Source organism: Perissodus microlepis, chromosome 2, assembly GCF_051167445.1.
Source record: "Perissodus microlepis isolate ML-2025 ecotype Zambia chromosome 2, ASM5116744v1, whole genome shotgun sequence".
Taxonomy (NCBI): Eukaryota; Metazoa; Chordata; class Actinopteri; order Cichliformes; family Cichlidae; genus Perissodus; species Perissodus microlepis.
The window spans coordinates 14,933,387-14,947,998 of NC_140462.1; the positions used below are offsets into that span (position 1 = coordinate 14,933,387).

General features: G+C 40.7%; 1 protein-coding gene across 2 annotated transcripts; it reads right to left on the reverse strand.

Annotated features, from left to right (window-relative positions):
* Positions 1–3,452: 3,452 nt before the first annotated feature.
* Positions 3,453–14,382, reverse strand: kcnk4a (potassium channel, subfamily K, member 4a). Of its 2 annotated transcripts, XM_084949088.1 has the most exons (8): positions 14,163–14,382; positions 11,176–11,354; positions 9,683–9,960; positions 8,843–8,960; positions 8,251–8,411; positions 6,967–7,153; positions 6,026–6,162; positions 3,453–5,932 (listed from the first exon to the last, which is right to left on the reverse strand). In XM_084949088.1, exons 3-8 carry the CDS (start codon positions 9,869–9,871, stop codon positions 4,859–4,861), a joined length of 1,866 nt encoding a protein of 621 aa, XP_084805214.1. In that variant the 5' UTR covers positions 9,872–9,960; positions 11,176–11,354; positions 14,163–14,382; the 3' UTR covers positions 3,453–4,858. The 2 variants fall into 2 exon arrangements, with proteins under 2 accessions (XP_084805214.1, XP_084805220.1); XM_084949094.1 differs by lacking the exon at positions 14,163–14,382 and having other exon boundaries at positions 11,176–13,118.
* Positions 14,383–14,612: the final 230 nt, after the last annotated feature.

Here is a 14,612-nt window from a genome sequence, read left to right on the forward strand (position 1 = left end):
TTGTCATTTCTGTTGTAGTTTTTTAGATTGGCCACTAGGGGGACATCCTGCGCTAAACAGGCACAGAGTTAGGCGAGTGAGACTGGTGGCTCCAGATAAAAAAGAGAAACTGGAGGCTGCTGTAGCTAGGCTAAACAAAATGTCAGCAGTGTGGACCGGAACAGCCAACTTTAACTCAGGTTTTGGAAAAGCAATGAAAAATGTCAAGAGAAAATCCACGGGCAGTTAAAATAACAGAGGCTCTGACTCATTTTATCGCTCTGGATGACCAGCCAATGCCGGTCGTGGAAAATCAGGGAGATAATGGTGCCAAAACTTTCTGAAGAGGTAAAGACAAGCAGTGTGTGCGCGATGTCAGTCCTTGGTTTAACGGCACAGTGGACTGATGATCCACGGGCAGATGAGGAGTTTGTTCGTCAATGCCGAATACTTTCGTTATTTTGTTTGTTTGTTTACATTATGGACACTCTGCAATGATTTAAAAGTTTATCTTATTCTCAAACCTAATTTGTATTTATTTTATTCCAAACAGAAGTGTTTATTTATTATTCTGAATGCTCGAGACAGTGCCAATAGTTCAGTGATATTTTGTTAAATTACAATGTGGAGACTCTGCAATAATTTAACAGAAGTGCTTATTTTTCACTTGAAATTTTTTTGTGGTCATTTTTATTAAGATTTTTGGTTTTTTGGGGGAGAGAATAAAATAAAACCTGTCTTCTAATTGTGTGTGTGTGTGTGTGTGTGTGTGTGTGTGTGTGTGTGTGTGTGTGTGTGTGTGGTAGAAGTATCTGTTTTTTTACTCCGTATCGGCAAGTACTCAGATCCAAGTATCGGTATCGTATTGGTTTGAAAAAATTGGTATCGTTGCATCCCTAGTTTGGGTCTAAGTTGATTGATAAATCTGCTTCCCATTTTGCAATAGGAAGGGATATTGATTCATCTATTTTAGAAAGTGTTCTGTATATTTTAGACAATAATTTGGGGGGTTTTAGACTAAAAAATTGTACCACACTTGGTGGTGTTTGTAATTCAGCTTCACTGGGATTAAATTTCTTTTTTACTATGGATTTAATTTGTTGATATTCCAAAAATCGTTTCTTGTTGATCCCATATTGTGCAACTCCAATCTGGAAAGTTTATCATATTATTGTTTTGTAATATGTCCGGATTGTTCCAGACAGGTGTACGTTTGCATGGGATTAATGAAGACTCTGTCATTTTTAGAAACTCCCACCATGCTGTCAGAGAAGAGCTAATATTGATGCTTTTAAAGCATTCATGTCGTTTGATGCTTGAGCTGATAAATGGTAGGTCTGAAATTTCTAGGTTATTACATAGTGCTTGTTCTACATCTATCCAAGGTTCATCTAAGAGGGTGTGTTTAAACCATCTAGAGATGAACTGAAGCCTGTTGGCTAAAAAATAGTGATTAAAGTTAGGCAGATCTAATCCTCCTTTATCCTTGGTCCTTTGTAGTGTTTTTAAGCTGATACGTGGGGGTTTATCTTTCCAAAGGAATTTAGAAATATACAAGTCTAGAGATCTGAACCAATCTTGTGATGGCTTATTTGGGATCATTGAAAATAAATAGTTTATTTTTGGCAAGACCATCATTTTTATAGCGGCGACCCTTCCCATGAGTGATATGGGTAAAGATTTCCATCTAGCCAGGTCGCCTTCTACTGTCTTTAAAAGTGGGATGTGGTTTAATTTAGTTAATTCTGAAAGTTTAGGAGAGACATTAATACCTAAATATTTTATATTTCCACATTGCAGTGGGGAAGGAGAAGAATTATGGAAGGAGCAATTAATTGGAAGAACTGTTGATTTTGACCAGTTAATTGAATAATCTGAGACACTTGAGAAAGAATTTATCAATGCAATTACCCCAGAGATATTGGTTTGTGAGTTTTGGAGAAAAAGTAACACATCATCCGCATAAAGGCTGATTTTATGTTCTATATTCTTACATTTTATGCCCTTAATTGTTGTAGCCTGTCTAATTGCTGCTGCTAGTGGCTCAATAAAAATTGCAAACAGTGAAGGGGAGAGTGGGCATCCCTGTCTGGTGCCCCTCAGAAGAGAGAAGCTGGAGGATGTTTGGTCATTTGTTCTGACACAAGCTGTTGGGGAGTTATATAATATTTTTAACCAGTTTATGAAACAGGGTCCAAAACCAAATTTGTGTAAAGTCGCAAATAGAAATTTCCAGTTAACTCTGTCAAATGCTTTTTCTGCATCTAAAGAAAATATTATGGTTTCAGTGTTTTTACTGCATGAGTAGTCTATTAAATTAAGTAATCTACGTGTATTTGTTGATGAGTGCCTACCTTTTATGAAACCAGTTTGGTCAGGATGAATTAAAAGGGGGGTTATTTTCTCTAATCTTTTTGAGAGAGCTTTGCAGATTATTTTAAGGTCTACATTAATAAGGGATATTGGACGATAGCTTGAGGGAAATACAGGGTCTTTGCCTGGTTTTTGTAAGAGATTGGTATTTGCAGAGTTCATATTTGGTGGTAGTCTACCATTTTCTTTGATTTCCTGCAACATCCTGTGAAAAACTGGTGCCAGAATTGTCCAGAATTCTTTGTAAAAATCTGTTGGAAAACCATCTGGACCTGGAGCCTTATTATTGGGCATACTTATCAGAGCTTCCTGGAGTTCACCTGGCTCAGTGGCGAATCCAGTGCCATTGCTTGGGTGTCTAATAATTTTGGAAGAGTTATGTTGTCGAGAAATTGATCAATTTCGTTTTTAGATGGGTTTATTTGTGGTGTATATAAAGTTTCATAGAAATCCCTAAAAATTTTGTTTATTTTTTTAAGATCATATATTGTATTCCCAGATAAATCTTTAACAGCACATATAGTTGTTTTTTCTTTATTGATTTTTAACTGGTTAGCAAGAAATTGTCTGGATTTGTTACCGTGTTCATAATTTTGCAGGCAAAGTCTTTGTACTAAGAATTTAGTCTTTTTATTAATAATTTCATTTAATTCTAGTTTTGTCTTGTGTATTTTGTTTAATATTTCTTGATCTTGGTGTGACACATAGGCTTTTTCTAAGGATTTGATGTTTTTTTCTAGTTCCTGAATTTTTTTGTTTTCTTTCTTATATGAAGCTGTTCTAACAGATTCCAAGAATAAAAATATGGATCTTTTGTTTTCTGCACTTCTACTTTACGGCACGCCCATAGATCACCTGCCTGACATATGTACAGAGGCTGTGTCCTCACTGCTGTAGCCTGGGTGGTGATTCTGCCTAGAGCCATGTGCTGCGTATCATCTCACCATCCTGTCACTACCTAAAAAAGCCAGGATGGAAAGTTTACTTATAATATCCACGGTGATAATAAGAATGAAAAACTGGGTATATATCACTGTATGAGCAATGTAGGCACTGCACAATGTAAAGGCACCCTGTAGAGTTTATCTCTTTCGCTTTCAGACACCAAAACACATTCTGGGTCCCTGTGAGGCTTTTAGTGTTAAACCACTAAGTGTTTTATTAATACATGTTCTAATTTGCAAATTTGTGATTAATAAAGTAGAAGACCCAAGTGTAAAAAGTTTAGTGACATTAAAAGTGAAAGAAAACTCCACAGTTACAGGATAAAGATTTAATGTCTGGTAACAGTGTGTAATAAAGGTCTCTTTAATGCGTCACTGTAAGATGCATCTGAGATATCAACTGGCAAAAAAATGGGACATGAAAGGTTATTACACAGGATATAAAACTTGTTATTGTTCAGAAAAATAATTAAACCTAAAAACAAAACAAAAAACTGTAGCTGTCAAGTGGAAAAGTGGACACAAGCAGAATATTACCAACAGTGATTTAAGGACACTTGATTGCAAAGTTGGTACGCAGCACAAACTTAACTTAAATAACTTTGGTGTGACTGTATCAGGTTTAATCATCTGATTTTCTTTTATAACCCTTTTTAAACACATAATAGTCAGGAGATCCTTTAGTAGTCACTTTCCATCATCCCTAAAACAACTGACAACTTAAGGACCTGAATGACAGCACACCATGGTGCAATGGTGCAGTTCTGATGAAGAGTAATAGCCCTGCCGTGCTCTGAATCGGATGTGCTGTTGTTGTGGTTTTGGTTTTCCACCCACGGCAGGGTTTTCACCCGGGAATTTTCGTGGCGGTAAGCCACCCAGATCCTGGCGCATCTTGTCTTTTGATCAATTTAGTTAGCACATGACGACCTCACACACTTTAAATACATGTCGTTTACTGTTCAAAACACATCCCCGGATGTCTTTCCCTTTTAAGGTTGCATTTCATAAAAAGATTTTTTTCTTATGCTAACGGAAGTGGTCTTTTCAGGCGAGGCGGCCGACAGCTTCTGTAAATTGCTGTGTGTAAACCCTGCACTGAATTTAAAGCTTATAGTCACTCCTCAAAAGTTAGCCTCACAAAGCCAGATTAAATCTCAGATTTAATGTCAAGTCAGTGCCGAGAATTGACTGAGCTCAGCAGCTCAAAACAAAGCAGATAATTATGTTTAATGACATCTTGGTAATGATGTGACTCACTCAGTCCCGAACCTTGTTTACGAGAGGAGCGGTCCACTTAGAGTTGCACGATTAGCCTCACTGAAAGGCAGATTTATCTCTTTGTCAGAGCGTCATGGAAACTCAAACCCATCTTATATAGTTTTAGTCACACTAAAGTAACAAAGCAATATTGGTGAGGTGGTTTTGTGAGGCTAACTATAAACACCAAAAAAAGGAAAAAAAAACCCCAAAACAACAGCTGCATTCATGAGGCGTGTTTCTTCTAGCTAGCAGCAGTGTAGAACCACAGCTGTGATGTCGGCTGCCACATCTGGTTTTTGTCAGAGTGCAGGAGCTGCATCTGTCTGGTTCTCAGGTAGAGACAGGTCTGAAAGAGAGGATGCTGGAGGTGGTGTTGGAGGATGGGATGGTGGCTGCATGTCACTGCTGGGCCTCCTCACCTGCAGCAAGCTCCACCTGTGTGATAGCTGTCTCCTCATGCTCTTCTTCTTAGGCTTTCGGGGCCGTCTCCTCTTCTCCTCGCTCGTGGACTGGGGGCGGTCGCTCAGGGTGTCTGAGGACTCGTCAATGTACGCCAAGTTCTCGCCGAAGAAGTCAAGCAGCTGGCAGCTTGGTGAGGGGGCTGTGGTGATGTCAGGGGAGGGAAGGAGGACTTCGGGTAGGGATGTGGGCACAGGGGAGGAGCGAGAAGAAGGACTAGGGTCAGGTGCCTGGTTGTGGCTACTGTTTGGTGCAGATTCATAGTTCTCTGCTGGAATCAGTTCATCTTTCCTCTCTGATGTGTCCATATGTGCGAGTCTTACTGATCCCTCCTCCATGCTGCCGATGGTTCGGCACGGCTGGAACTTGTGGGGTGACATGTAGGAGAAGGAGACTGAGGAGCCATCTGACCTGGAGTCGAATGCAGACTCTGATCCAGAGAGTGACCCTTCCTGCATACGTGCCCCTACAACATCCAGCTGTGAACCGGAGCGGGTTACGGGGACGGAGAATGAGCGGGACAGGTGGTGAGGAAATGACCTGCCCTGCCCTTGCAGACCCCCAGCAGGGTCAGCCCTGTACCCTGCTGCTGTTATGGGGAGTGTTCCCCCTCCAGCCGCACTCACCTGTGCCTTTGAGTTAGTTCCCCTCGCCCCGGACGAATTGTCCTGCAGTTCACTCATGGAGCTTGACAGGCCAGCCCAGTGACTTGGCAGATGTCCATTCTCAGGTCCCCCTCGCACCCAGTATCCCAGCGTACCCTGGGCTCCCCGGCGGATGCGTCGGCGCTCGCTGCGTTTCCAGCGCCGCCGCTGCAGGAGGAAGGGGTCATTAAATTCCAGAGGATTTGGGATGCGGAAATCCTTGGACATGCTCTGCGTCCAGTCTGTTGCGTGGGCCCTCAGCTCCTCCATCTGACAGGGACACAGGTTAACATTAGCTTTACAACATAGAAGAACTGACACAAGTTTAGGTGTCTCTCAGATAACATTTCTGGAGTCTCCCACCTCAGCACGAGTCCTTTTAGACAGCACCCTCAGCCAGTTGCCTATCATGGTGAGGATGGAGGCAAAGTAGGCAAGACCAAACACGATCCACAACAACACCAGAAGCTTGAAGAAGCTGTTGTCTTCAGTACCTCCAACTCCATGCAGAGAAAGTTGATTTAATTTTTAATGTGATGTTCCAGTGAACCTCACAGAACAGAAATGACAGAAAGAGGCAGTCCTGTACAAAGTTGGTTGACCATTCATCATTAATTAAACCTCAGCGGGGGGAGACTACAGCTGTAACTTTGTGGGTGGATAGATAAACCTCATTTTTGGGTTATTTGTATATAAATGTCATATAAATCATATTAATGACATCACATTCCCAGGAGTGATATGTTCAGGCTGTTTGGCCTCTCTGACAGAAACAGACCACAACCCAAATATATTCAGTTTGTCATGAGAATGACGAAGAAAAGAGCAGAAAAACAATTCATATTTGCGTTAATTAGAGGTTTCATATAAAAGGGCACGGAGGTGCCTAGGTCGCGGCGTTCTGAAGTTATTGCATTCACATTTTTTTCAGAAAACTTGACCTGTTATTCAAATTTGTTCCGTCAATACAACTATGATATCAATTTGAAATGAGGTATCGCATTCACAAACTTTGGTGTCCACACCGCCCACCTGCCCAGGTGACGAGAATACCCCATCAGACTTTCAAGGCAGAGGGCTAAAAAGCACTCCCTCAGCAGAGGATCACACTTACAGACTGTCATTTGGAAAAGGATCTGTGAAAATGCCCATAACACCACCATTAAACTGAAACACTGAACATAATCTGCTCTAGACCAGGTTACATGTTCAGCGTATGTTGCTACAACTTCACCAGGTAAAAAACGAACAACCATCAACTTGTTGTCCATATTGATTAAAATGTGTGTGTGTTTGGTCTGTACCTGGTACATAGTCTCCAAAGCCAACAGTGGTGAGCGTGATGACCACAAAATAGAGCGACTCCAAGAACTTCCAGTTTTCCACTTTCTGAAACACGACCGTCGGCACAGCGAGGAAGATCAGACAGCCAATTAGGATGGAGAGAACTGCTGAGGTCACACGCACAGTCGTGGGCCTGACCTTGCGTTTCTATCAGAGAGAAAGATAGAAGCCAATACAGATGCAGAATAAATCAAGATCAACACAGCTATACATGTAACAAAAAAGTGCAAGAATTAAACTAGATTAAACAAAAAAGGAAAAAGAATTGTCTGGATTCAGGCTGAATGTTGAGATTTGTCAGCTTTTTATTGGTCCACACTGGCATCTTCATCACATGTCTGCATCTCAGGATTATTTTCTTTCTTTATATTAAAGTCATAGACTGAAGATGTAACAGCGGGGCAGCTTTAATACCCATCTGTTTGAAAAGTCCTGAAAGAATAAACAAGTACAACATGACTTGACTATGGTGACCATGATACCCTTGAATAAGGCTGCTGTCCGGTTGCTCTAAGCTGTGGCTAAAGTGCTGATTCAGCTGATCTGACTCTAATGCGGGTTTTATATGAAAATTCACTTACAAAGACAGTTTTTGTGACTTTATTTTATTTTTTGTGGAGAAATAAGGTTCCAAGAACAGCTTTATTTAGTAGTTCAGCTTTTCTGGTAGGACTCTGCAGCATTCCCAGGTCAACTGACAAACATAATCTCTGCCCGGGTTCCCTGCCTAGTCGGAGGCATTCTTTATCTGTAAGGCTGAGCCCAGACATTTGGTTCTTGCATGGTTCTAACTTGCAACTTAGAGAGAACCAAACAGTTTACTGCGTAGAGCAGCGGTCCCCAACCCCCGGGCCTCGGACCGGTACCGGTCCGTGAGTCGTTTGGTACCGGGCCGCGAGAGTTGAGGCTAAGGTGTGAAATGTATGGTTTTGAGGGTTTTTATCGGTTTTCAGCGTTATTTTGTTATCGTTTTTATCGTTAACTCGGTTTTCCTGGGTCTTTTCACATGTGTTATGAATAAATCTTCTTTTTTTTCGGTACCAGTACTAGTTTTATTTTGTTGTATTTATCCGCGACACCTTAAAGGCCGGTCCGTGAAAATATTGTCGAGCATAAACCGGTCCGTGGCGCAAAAAAAGGTTGGGGACCGCTGGCGTAGAGCACTGATAAGAAGTCTGTGCCTTGTAGGTTTAAAGCTGTTTACTCCTAAGTTTTGGATGATGGGCAGGACAGACCATTCTCACCAGGAAGAGGGTCTCAATCTTGGCCACAGCTCTCCGCAGCACCGTGCCCATGTGGTCGCCCACTCCAGCGAGAAGTATGCCAAACATGGGGATGCCCACCAAAGCGTAGCACACGCAGAACAACTGGCCGTAAGGCGTCCGAGGTGAGAGGTTCCCAAAGCCTGTTTGAAGGATTAATCAAAAAGACATAACGCTAGTTATAAAAGCTGACATGCACAAACAATTTAAAGAGGGACCTTGTGTAATTATTTTAATTAGTAGGGCGTATTAGAAAATATTCATCAGCTGTGACTCTACAATTCATGAATACTTTGTTGACCAGAAAAATAAGCTACAGTTTGATCACATTTTAAGTAGCGTGTCTTTGAAACAAGGACATAAATAAGCTCTAGTGTGACATTTATCAAGCCATAAAAACACCTGCAGGCTAAATCCTTGCAAATTTAGATGATACCAAACTACATTTAAATGCTTCAGTGAAAATAATGCAGGTAACACTTTCTCAGAAAAGAGAATCTCAACAGTGCATCAGGTGGATCATTTTGTCACTCAGAGAGCAATGTTTCCCCTGCAGGTGAGCTCTGTCACTTACCTATGGTGGTGATGATGGTGCCACAGAAGAAGCAGGCAGACGCGATGTCCCAGCGGGTGGTCAAGTTGGCAGGAACTCTGCTCACATTCAGGCCTGCCTCGACTGCAGACATCAAACCCTGAAGGAATTTAATTTTTCATCCAAGTTTTATCTATTTGTTCATTTTATTTACTCACATTATGGGTGTATTTATAATGCATGGACCTCGTAGCGTACATAAAGAATGATATTAAGTAAAATCTGGAAAATAAAAGCATGTAATAAAAATACATGTAGTCTGAAGATTATGTCGAATTCAGACTTTGTGAAGCTCAATTTCAAATTAAAACATTCAAGTTACAAAAGCCCATCTGGTTTGAGCGATAATGTTACTACAGCAATTTGGTTATTTACATTTACATTCAGCATCTTTAATTTGCTGTTAATCTAATACAGACTGGAAGCTTCGGCCTTCTGACGGCACACTTCTAAATATTTACTCACTAATGTTATACAGTGTGCACTTTAAAACAGCTCAACTGTGCTGACATAACTTCATTTACATGGAAACAAATCGAGTAAGCCTAAAAAATATAAATACTTCAGTGCTACTTACTTTGACCACCTATCCCACACAGGTGATATGACCCTAGATATTTCTGTTTTGTTTTTTCCTATTTCCGTTGCCGTTTTTCCTAATTCCGTTGTGTTTTGTGAGCTTTTGCAGCGTTTTTCTTATTGCTGGTGTTTACTTAAGTTGCAGTCCATTTGGCCTCTCAGGGCCACCGTAAATAAACCATATTTTAAAGCTGCTTCAGAGTGTGAGTGGGATAATAGTGACCGTACTGTGTCCACTGATACCTGTACAAGCTCGTGAAAGTCCGACTCGGTGACGCAGTAGTTTTTCATGAGGAATTCTTTCTTGGTTTCAAGCAGCTTTTCATGTGCCAAGGTCTCTGTGGGCTTTTCCAGGGTGACAAAAACAAACGCTCCCATCACCAGGTACAACATGACTCCCACCAGCAGGGTGGTGAGGGTAGTGCACCGCATTTTCTCCCCGTCTTTCTCCCTGCCCCTCCAGGGTTAAAGGGTCTCAGCTCACAGGTCCAGATCTGGTTGGGATCTCAGTCAGGATACAACTGGCCACAAACAGGAAGTTCCTTTAGAGAGGTGCTACATGTGCAAGCACGGAAATATCTTTAAAAAAAAAAAAAAAAAAAAAGCACCACAAGTGTTCTTGGAAGACATCTGTGCATCAGGCCCAAACCTGAGAGTCACTGACACGAAACGTGACAAACTACTAACATGGTGGAAAATAATGACAAGCACTTTAATTTAGTGAGACTTTCATGGCTTAATTAGTATGACTGTTGTTAGACAGGTGATTGAGTGAATCCAGTGTTTACTCTTACAGTTGGCACACAGTGTGGATGTTTCAGAGCTGTTGCACAAAACGTTTTCTGCATTAAAGGTGGGTCCTTAAGCCACACTGCATGTACACTGAGCGACTCGCTGGTCTTTTAATTAACATTCAACTAGTCCAGATTGTCCAAAAGCAGAGCTGTCACTGATGCGATAGCTATTGTAAGAGGAGGAATACGCGACAAACAAGCCGTCCTCTTTCAAGTTTACAGTGTTATAAGACTTCAGATGTTCGTGTCGGTGGGTACTTCCCAACGTTATACAAGATTTTATTACAAAATTGTTCTTTAAAAGCTTTTTGCATGAAACAGACTGGATTTTTTTTTTTTTTGCCCTCGTTTCTCAAGCCCTCAGGTAAGATTAAAAGGTGAGGCACAAAAGAGCATTCATGATGTTGCACTTTGAGAAATAGCATGCAATCTGTTACAAGGCCAGCTGATGAAAATGACACACCATAGACCAACATTTACTTGCCAATTGATTCTGGATTTTTTTTTTCAGCATACATGTAAAATGTAAATGAGATAAATATAAATATGAGCCCAAATTTCAAGTCACAGAGATACCTGTCCAGCTGTTTCCTGAGGTTACACTGAGGAAAGATGGCAGGTAAAATCAGTAGACTGACAACTTTGCTTAGACAAAGATCATTTCCACTGACGCAGTGTGAGATGTTACTGACGTTGGGACTTGTTTAACTTGGAGTGTGACAAGAGACACTCCTAAAAACAAACTATATCTTAAACCCAAATCGAGATGTGGTTCTTTGAAATGGAAAAAAGGTGTTGCGCTTTAGGAAATGCATCCAGCGTGATCATAGTCTAATACAGCAACAGCGATACTGTCCTATTGAAAGGAGCTATTCAAAATGCTTTCTGTAGTCTTCATGATAATGAATGTTTTATAACTGAGAAAAATAACAAAGACAGTACCTTAACTCACTGGAGTCAGGAGCTCATCCCATGTTAAAACTCTAGAAATCAGCTGATAGAGAAATATCGAAACTCCTTCTTTTTCTTCCTCTTCTGCTCGCTCTGCGACGCCTCCAACGTCAGGGTTCAGGAACGGATGATTGCGTGTCCATTTCCTTCCCCTTCAAGCCATTTGAACACTTTCAGGTGCACAGAAGTACAGACTAGTTCAGGTCAAAAACAATCAAGTATCTAAAGTGTAAATCTATCAGAGTAGTTCCAAACTGGCGTATCTCCTCGATTCTTTTTCAGCAGGGTATGGGTGGCATTAAATAAATGTTCTCATTGCAGGGTGTTTGTCATAATATCTGGAAAAAACTGACACACACCAGGCCACCCTGCCAGTGGGTGCACAAATGATTACACTTTGCCAGAACTCCAAACATACATCTTGACATTAATCGAAAACATGGTTAGGTCTTATCTTCATTTGGCTACTTTGAACCGTGTTTACCTTTGAGTCAGATACCCAGAAAAACAGGACTGGGATTTAGGTGCTTCATGCTTTGGGTCGACTGGCCCCGGTCGTCTCCACGTGGACCTTGACAGTGTTCTGAGATTTCCCAGAGTTTGGCCAACTGTTAGCATTCTGCGCTAATGGACTGCTGGCTTTGGTTTGTGTGGACAGTCTAAATCTCTGTCCCTGGCGTCAGCACTGGCAGATTATTAGTTATCACAGTCTAAACCTACACAGGCATATTTTTATATTTTGCTAAGATGTGAAGTGAGGGCGACGGAGAAAGAGACGGCATGCGTCTGACAGACTGTGATCTAATCCCAAGTTAAACAATGCTGCAGGTGGGGTAATAAATCATACACAGAGCTGTTTGGAAAGAGGCACAAAGCTGGAACAAGATGTGTACATGCTGTTCTTCGGTTTGCATGTAAAGCAGGTGTATAAAAGAAATCCAACCCAGGGATGTCAAACTTACTTCACATCATTGGCCACATACAGCTCACTTTGATGTGAAGTGGGTTGAACCACTTAAACTACATGGTAAACATGTAAAGTTATAGAAAAGGTTTTAGTACTTAATTGCTGTACTGTAATATAATTTAGAATATAAGGTTTTCATGAGTTAATTTCCTTGTACTTTGGTGTTGTATGGATGGCAATCCGGGGTCTTAAGCAATAGGAAAAGCTGTAAAACTTAAAATATAGTTAAAAAGTTCAAAATTCATGCACTCCACATTTTCTAAGCTGTCCAGTATTGGAGTCTTTGCCAGGTTGATTTATTTGACATTATTTTTGACACCCCTAGTCTAACCAAACAGCGTTAAACTAAAGTACTGGTCCTCAAACTCTACTCAAAAATGCTGTCTCTCACCAACAATAAAAATAATCCAAATACTTCCAATTTAAAAATGCTGTTAATAGCATGACCTTGCCCACTACTGAGCCCACAGGCTCACAGCTTAAGAAACAAGGCACTACAGAATGTGATTGGTCATGACTTCGGCTTTATCCTGCAGATCCTCTTTTTACAGCTACAAAATCTCACTTTATATCTTTCTCCACTCAAACACAGTAAGTTAACTTTGGAGGTTTGAGCTCCAGTTTGCAGGATAATCTACGTGCATCTTTTTCTGTGCGCTCCACCTGAATCTCAGTTTAACACATGTACACATAGCAAGGATTTTGAGAGTTTAGAAAACAGGGTGCAGTATGAAACTTACAAATCCAAGATGTAAACTAGAAACTCTTAGTGAAGCTGGAGACCTCTGTCACACTATAAAATGAACAACACTTTCCGATCCAAAATATTAATAACATCACACTGTACAAAAACATGCCGTCCATTTCTTTGTTTGAAAGACTTCAGGGTGTTTATTCATAGTTTGTTTAACATAAAATATGAGTGTTTATTCACTGATGCTATCACTGCTTTAGTTTGTGTCACACAGAAGAGTTGCCACTTTGGAAAGCTTTTTTTAAGAAAACATATATATATAAACATATATATATATACATGTATATGTATGTATATATACATGTATATGTATGTATGTATGTATGTATGTATGTATGTATGTATGTATGTATGTATGCATGCATGTATATATATATATATATATATATATATATATGGAAAAAAAATCCAGATTTTGTGATCACTGGGTTGTATTAAAATAACTACAGCAGCGGAGTCTGTAAAACCCTAAAAAAGGACACAGCAAAGATGATGCTAACACGACACTGGGGCTTTGGTGACTGTATTATTTGTACTGCATGAAATTAACACAAAAAAAGGACAATCTATCAACACAAGTATCTGCCACAGCTGGAGAAACAAAGATGTTTTCTCACCCATAAACCTGAATCAGCCTCCAGAGATGAATAGGATTGTCTGTGGGTAAGACTGTAGTATCTGCTAAAGAATTTACAGTGTGAGGAGAATATAAAGCTCCTTTAGATGTAATTACCCCCCTAAAGAATTTCCCTTTTTTAAAGTGAGCCAACACTGACGTCAGAAGGAGATCACAGGGTACGACTCTGGATCTCTGGTTTCATGCTCTGGGAAAAAATGATCCACAGAAATAATGACAGGACTGTTTGGGGCTAGAGAAGCAGCATTAAAAAAAAAAAAAAAGATAAACTGCCTGACATTTTGCTTTGAGGCAACAAATCTAAGAAAGAATATTTCCAATGAAATGCTTAGCAAACAGAGTAAACGCACATGTAGGAACGCTGATGCATAAATCTCAAGAGTGACTTTTGCTGTTAAATTACTATTTTGTCTGTAGTGTCAGCGTTTAGACCACATAAGCTGGAGCAGGAGGACTGATCATCTCTTTTTAAAATCAGTGTGACAGTCTATACATGTAAACTGACTTTTAAACCACACACTAAATGACAAACCTGAAATCAACAGACCAGTCTCTCCTCAAAAAGCACTAACATTATAGCTCACAGTTCGTCCCCTGAAAGACACTGCTGCACATCTTACCTTCAGTTTGGAGAAATGTTGCTGTCCAAGTTCATGCAGCACAAGTTGTTTCACTTCAGCACTGAAGGAGCTCTGTGTGCATGTGTATGTGTGTGTGTGCGTTTTGTGAGAAGTCACTTGTGCATGTGTGTTTTCTCCTTGGAAGGTGTTTCCCCATTCTCGTGACTCTACATCACTCTGACAGAGGACAGCAGATTGTATGAGGAGGAGGAGGAGGAGAAGGGGAAGATAAAGGGGCAAGGCGTGAGAGTGGATGAGGAGTCTATTACAGTGCTACGAGTGTGATTAAGTGCCGTCAGCGCAGAGGAAGAGCAGAGGGCCCGGAGTTTCCTGAGCTGGATCTGGGTGGGGGCGGGGAGGTTCGGCTCTCTGATTCCTTCATCTTGCCATTCTCTCTTTTTAAGAAGCAAAGAGATACTTGTTTCTTCACAGTCAGTTACTGCAGACACA

Coding starts and splice junctions, on each gene's coding strand:
- kcnk4a (XM_084949088.1), bottom strand. CDS start 9,871: ATGCGGTGCACTACCCTCACCACCCTGCTGGTGGGAGTCATGTTGTAC. Junction 7,154..8,250: donor AGATTGAGACCCTCTTCCTG/GTGAGAATGGTC, acceptor TCTCTCTGATAG/AAACGCAAGGTCAGGCCCAC. Junction 5,933..6,025: donor CTAAAAGGACTCGTGCTGAG/GTGGGAGACTCC, acceptor TGTCCCTGTCAG/ATGGAGGAGCTGAGGGCCCA.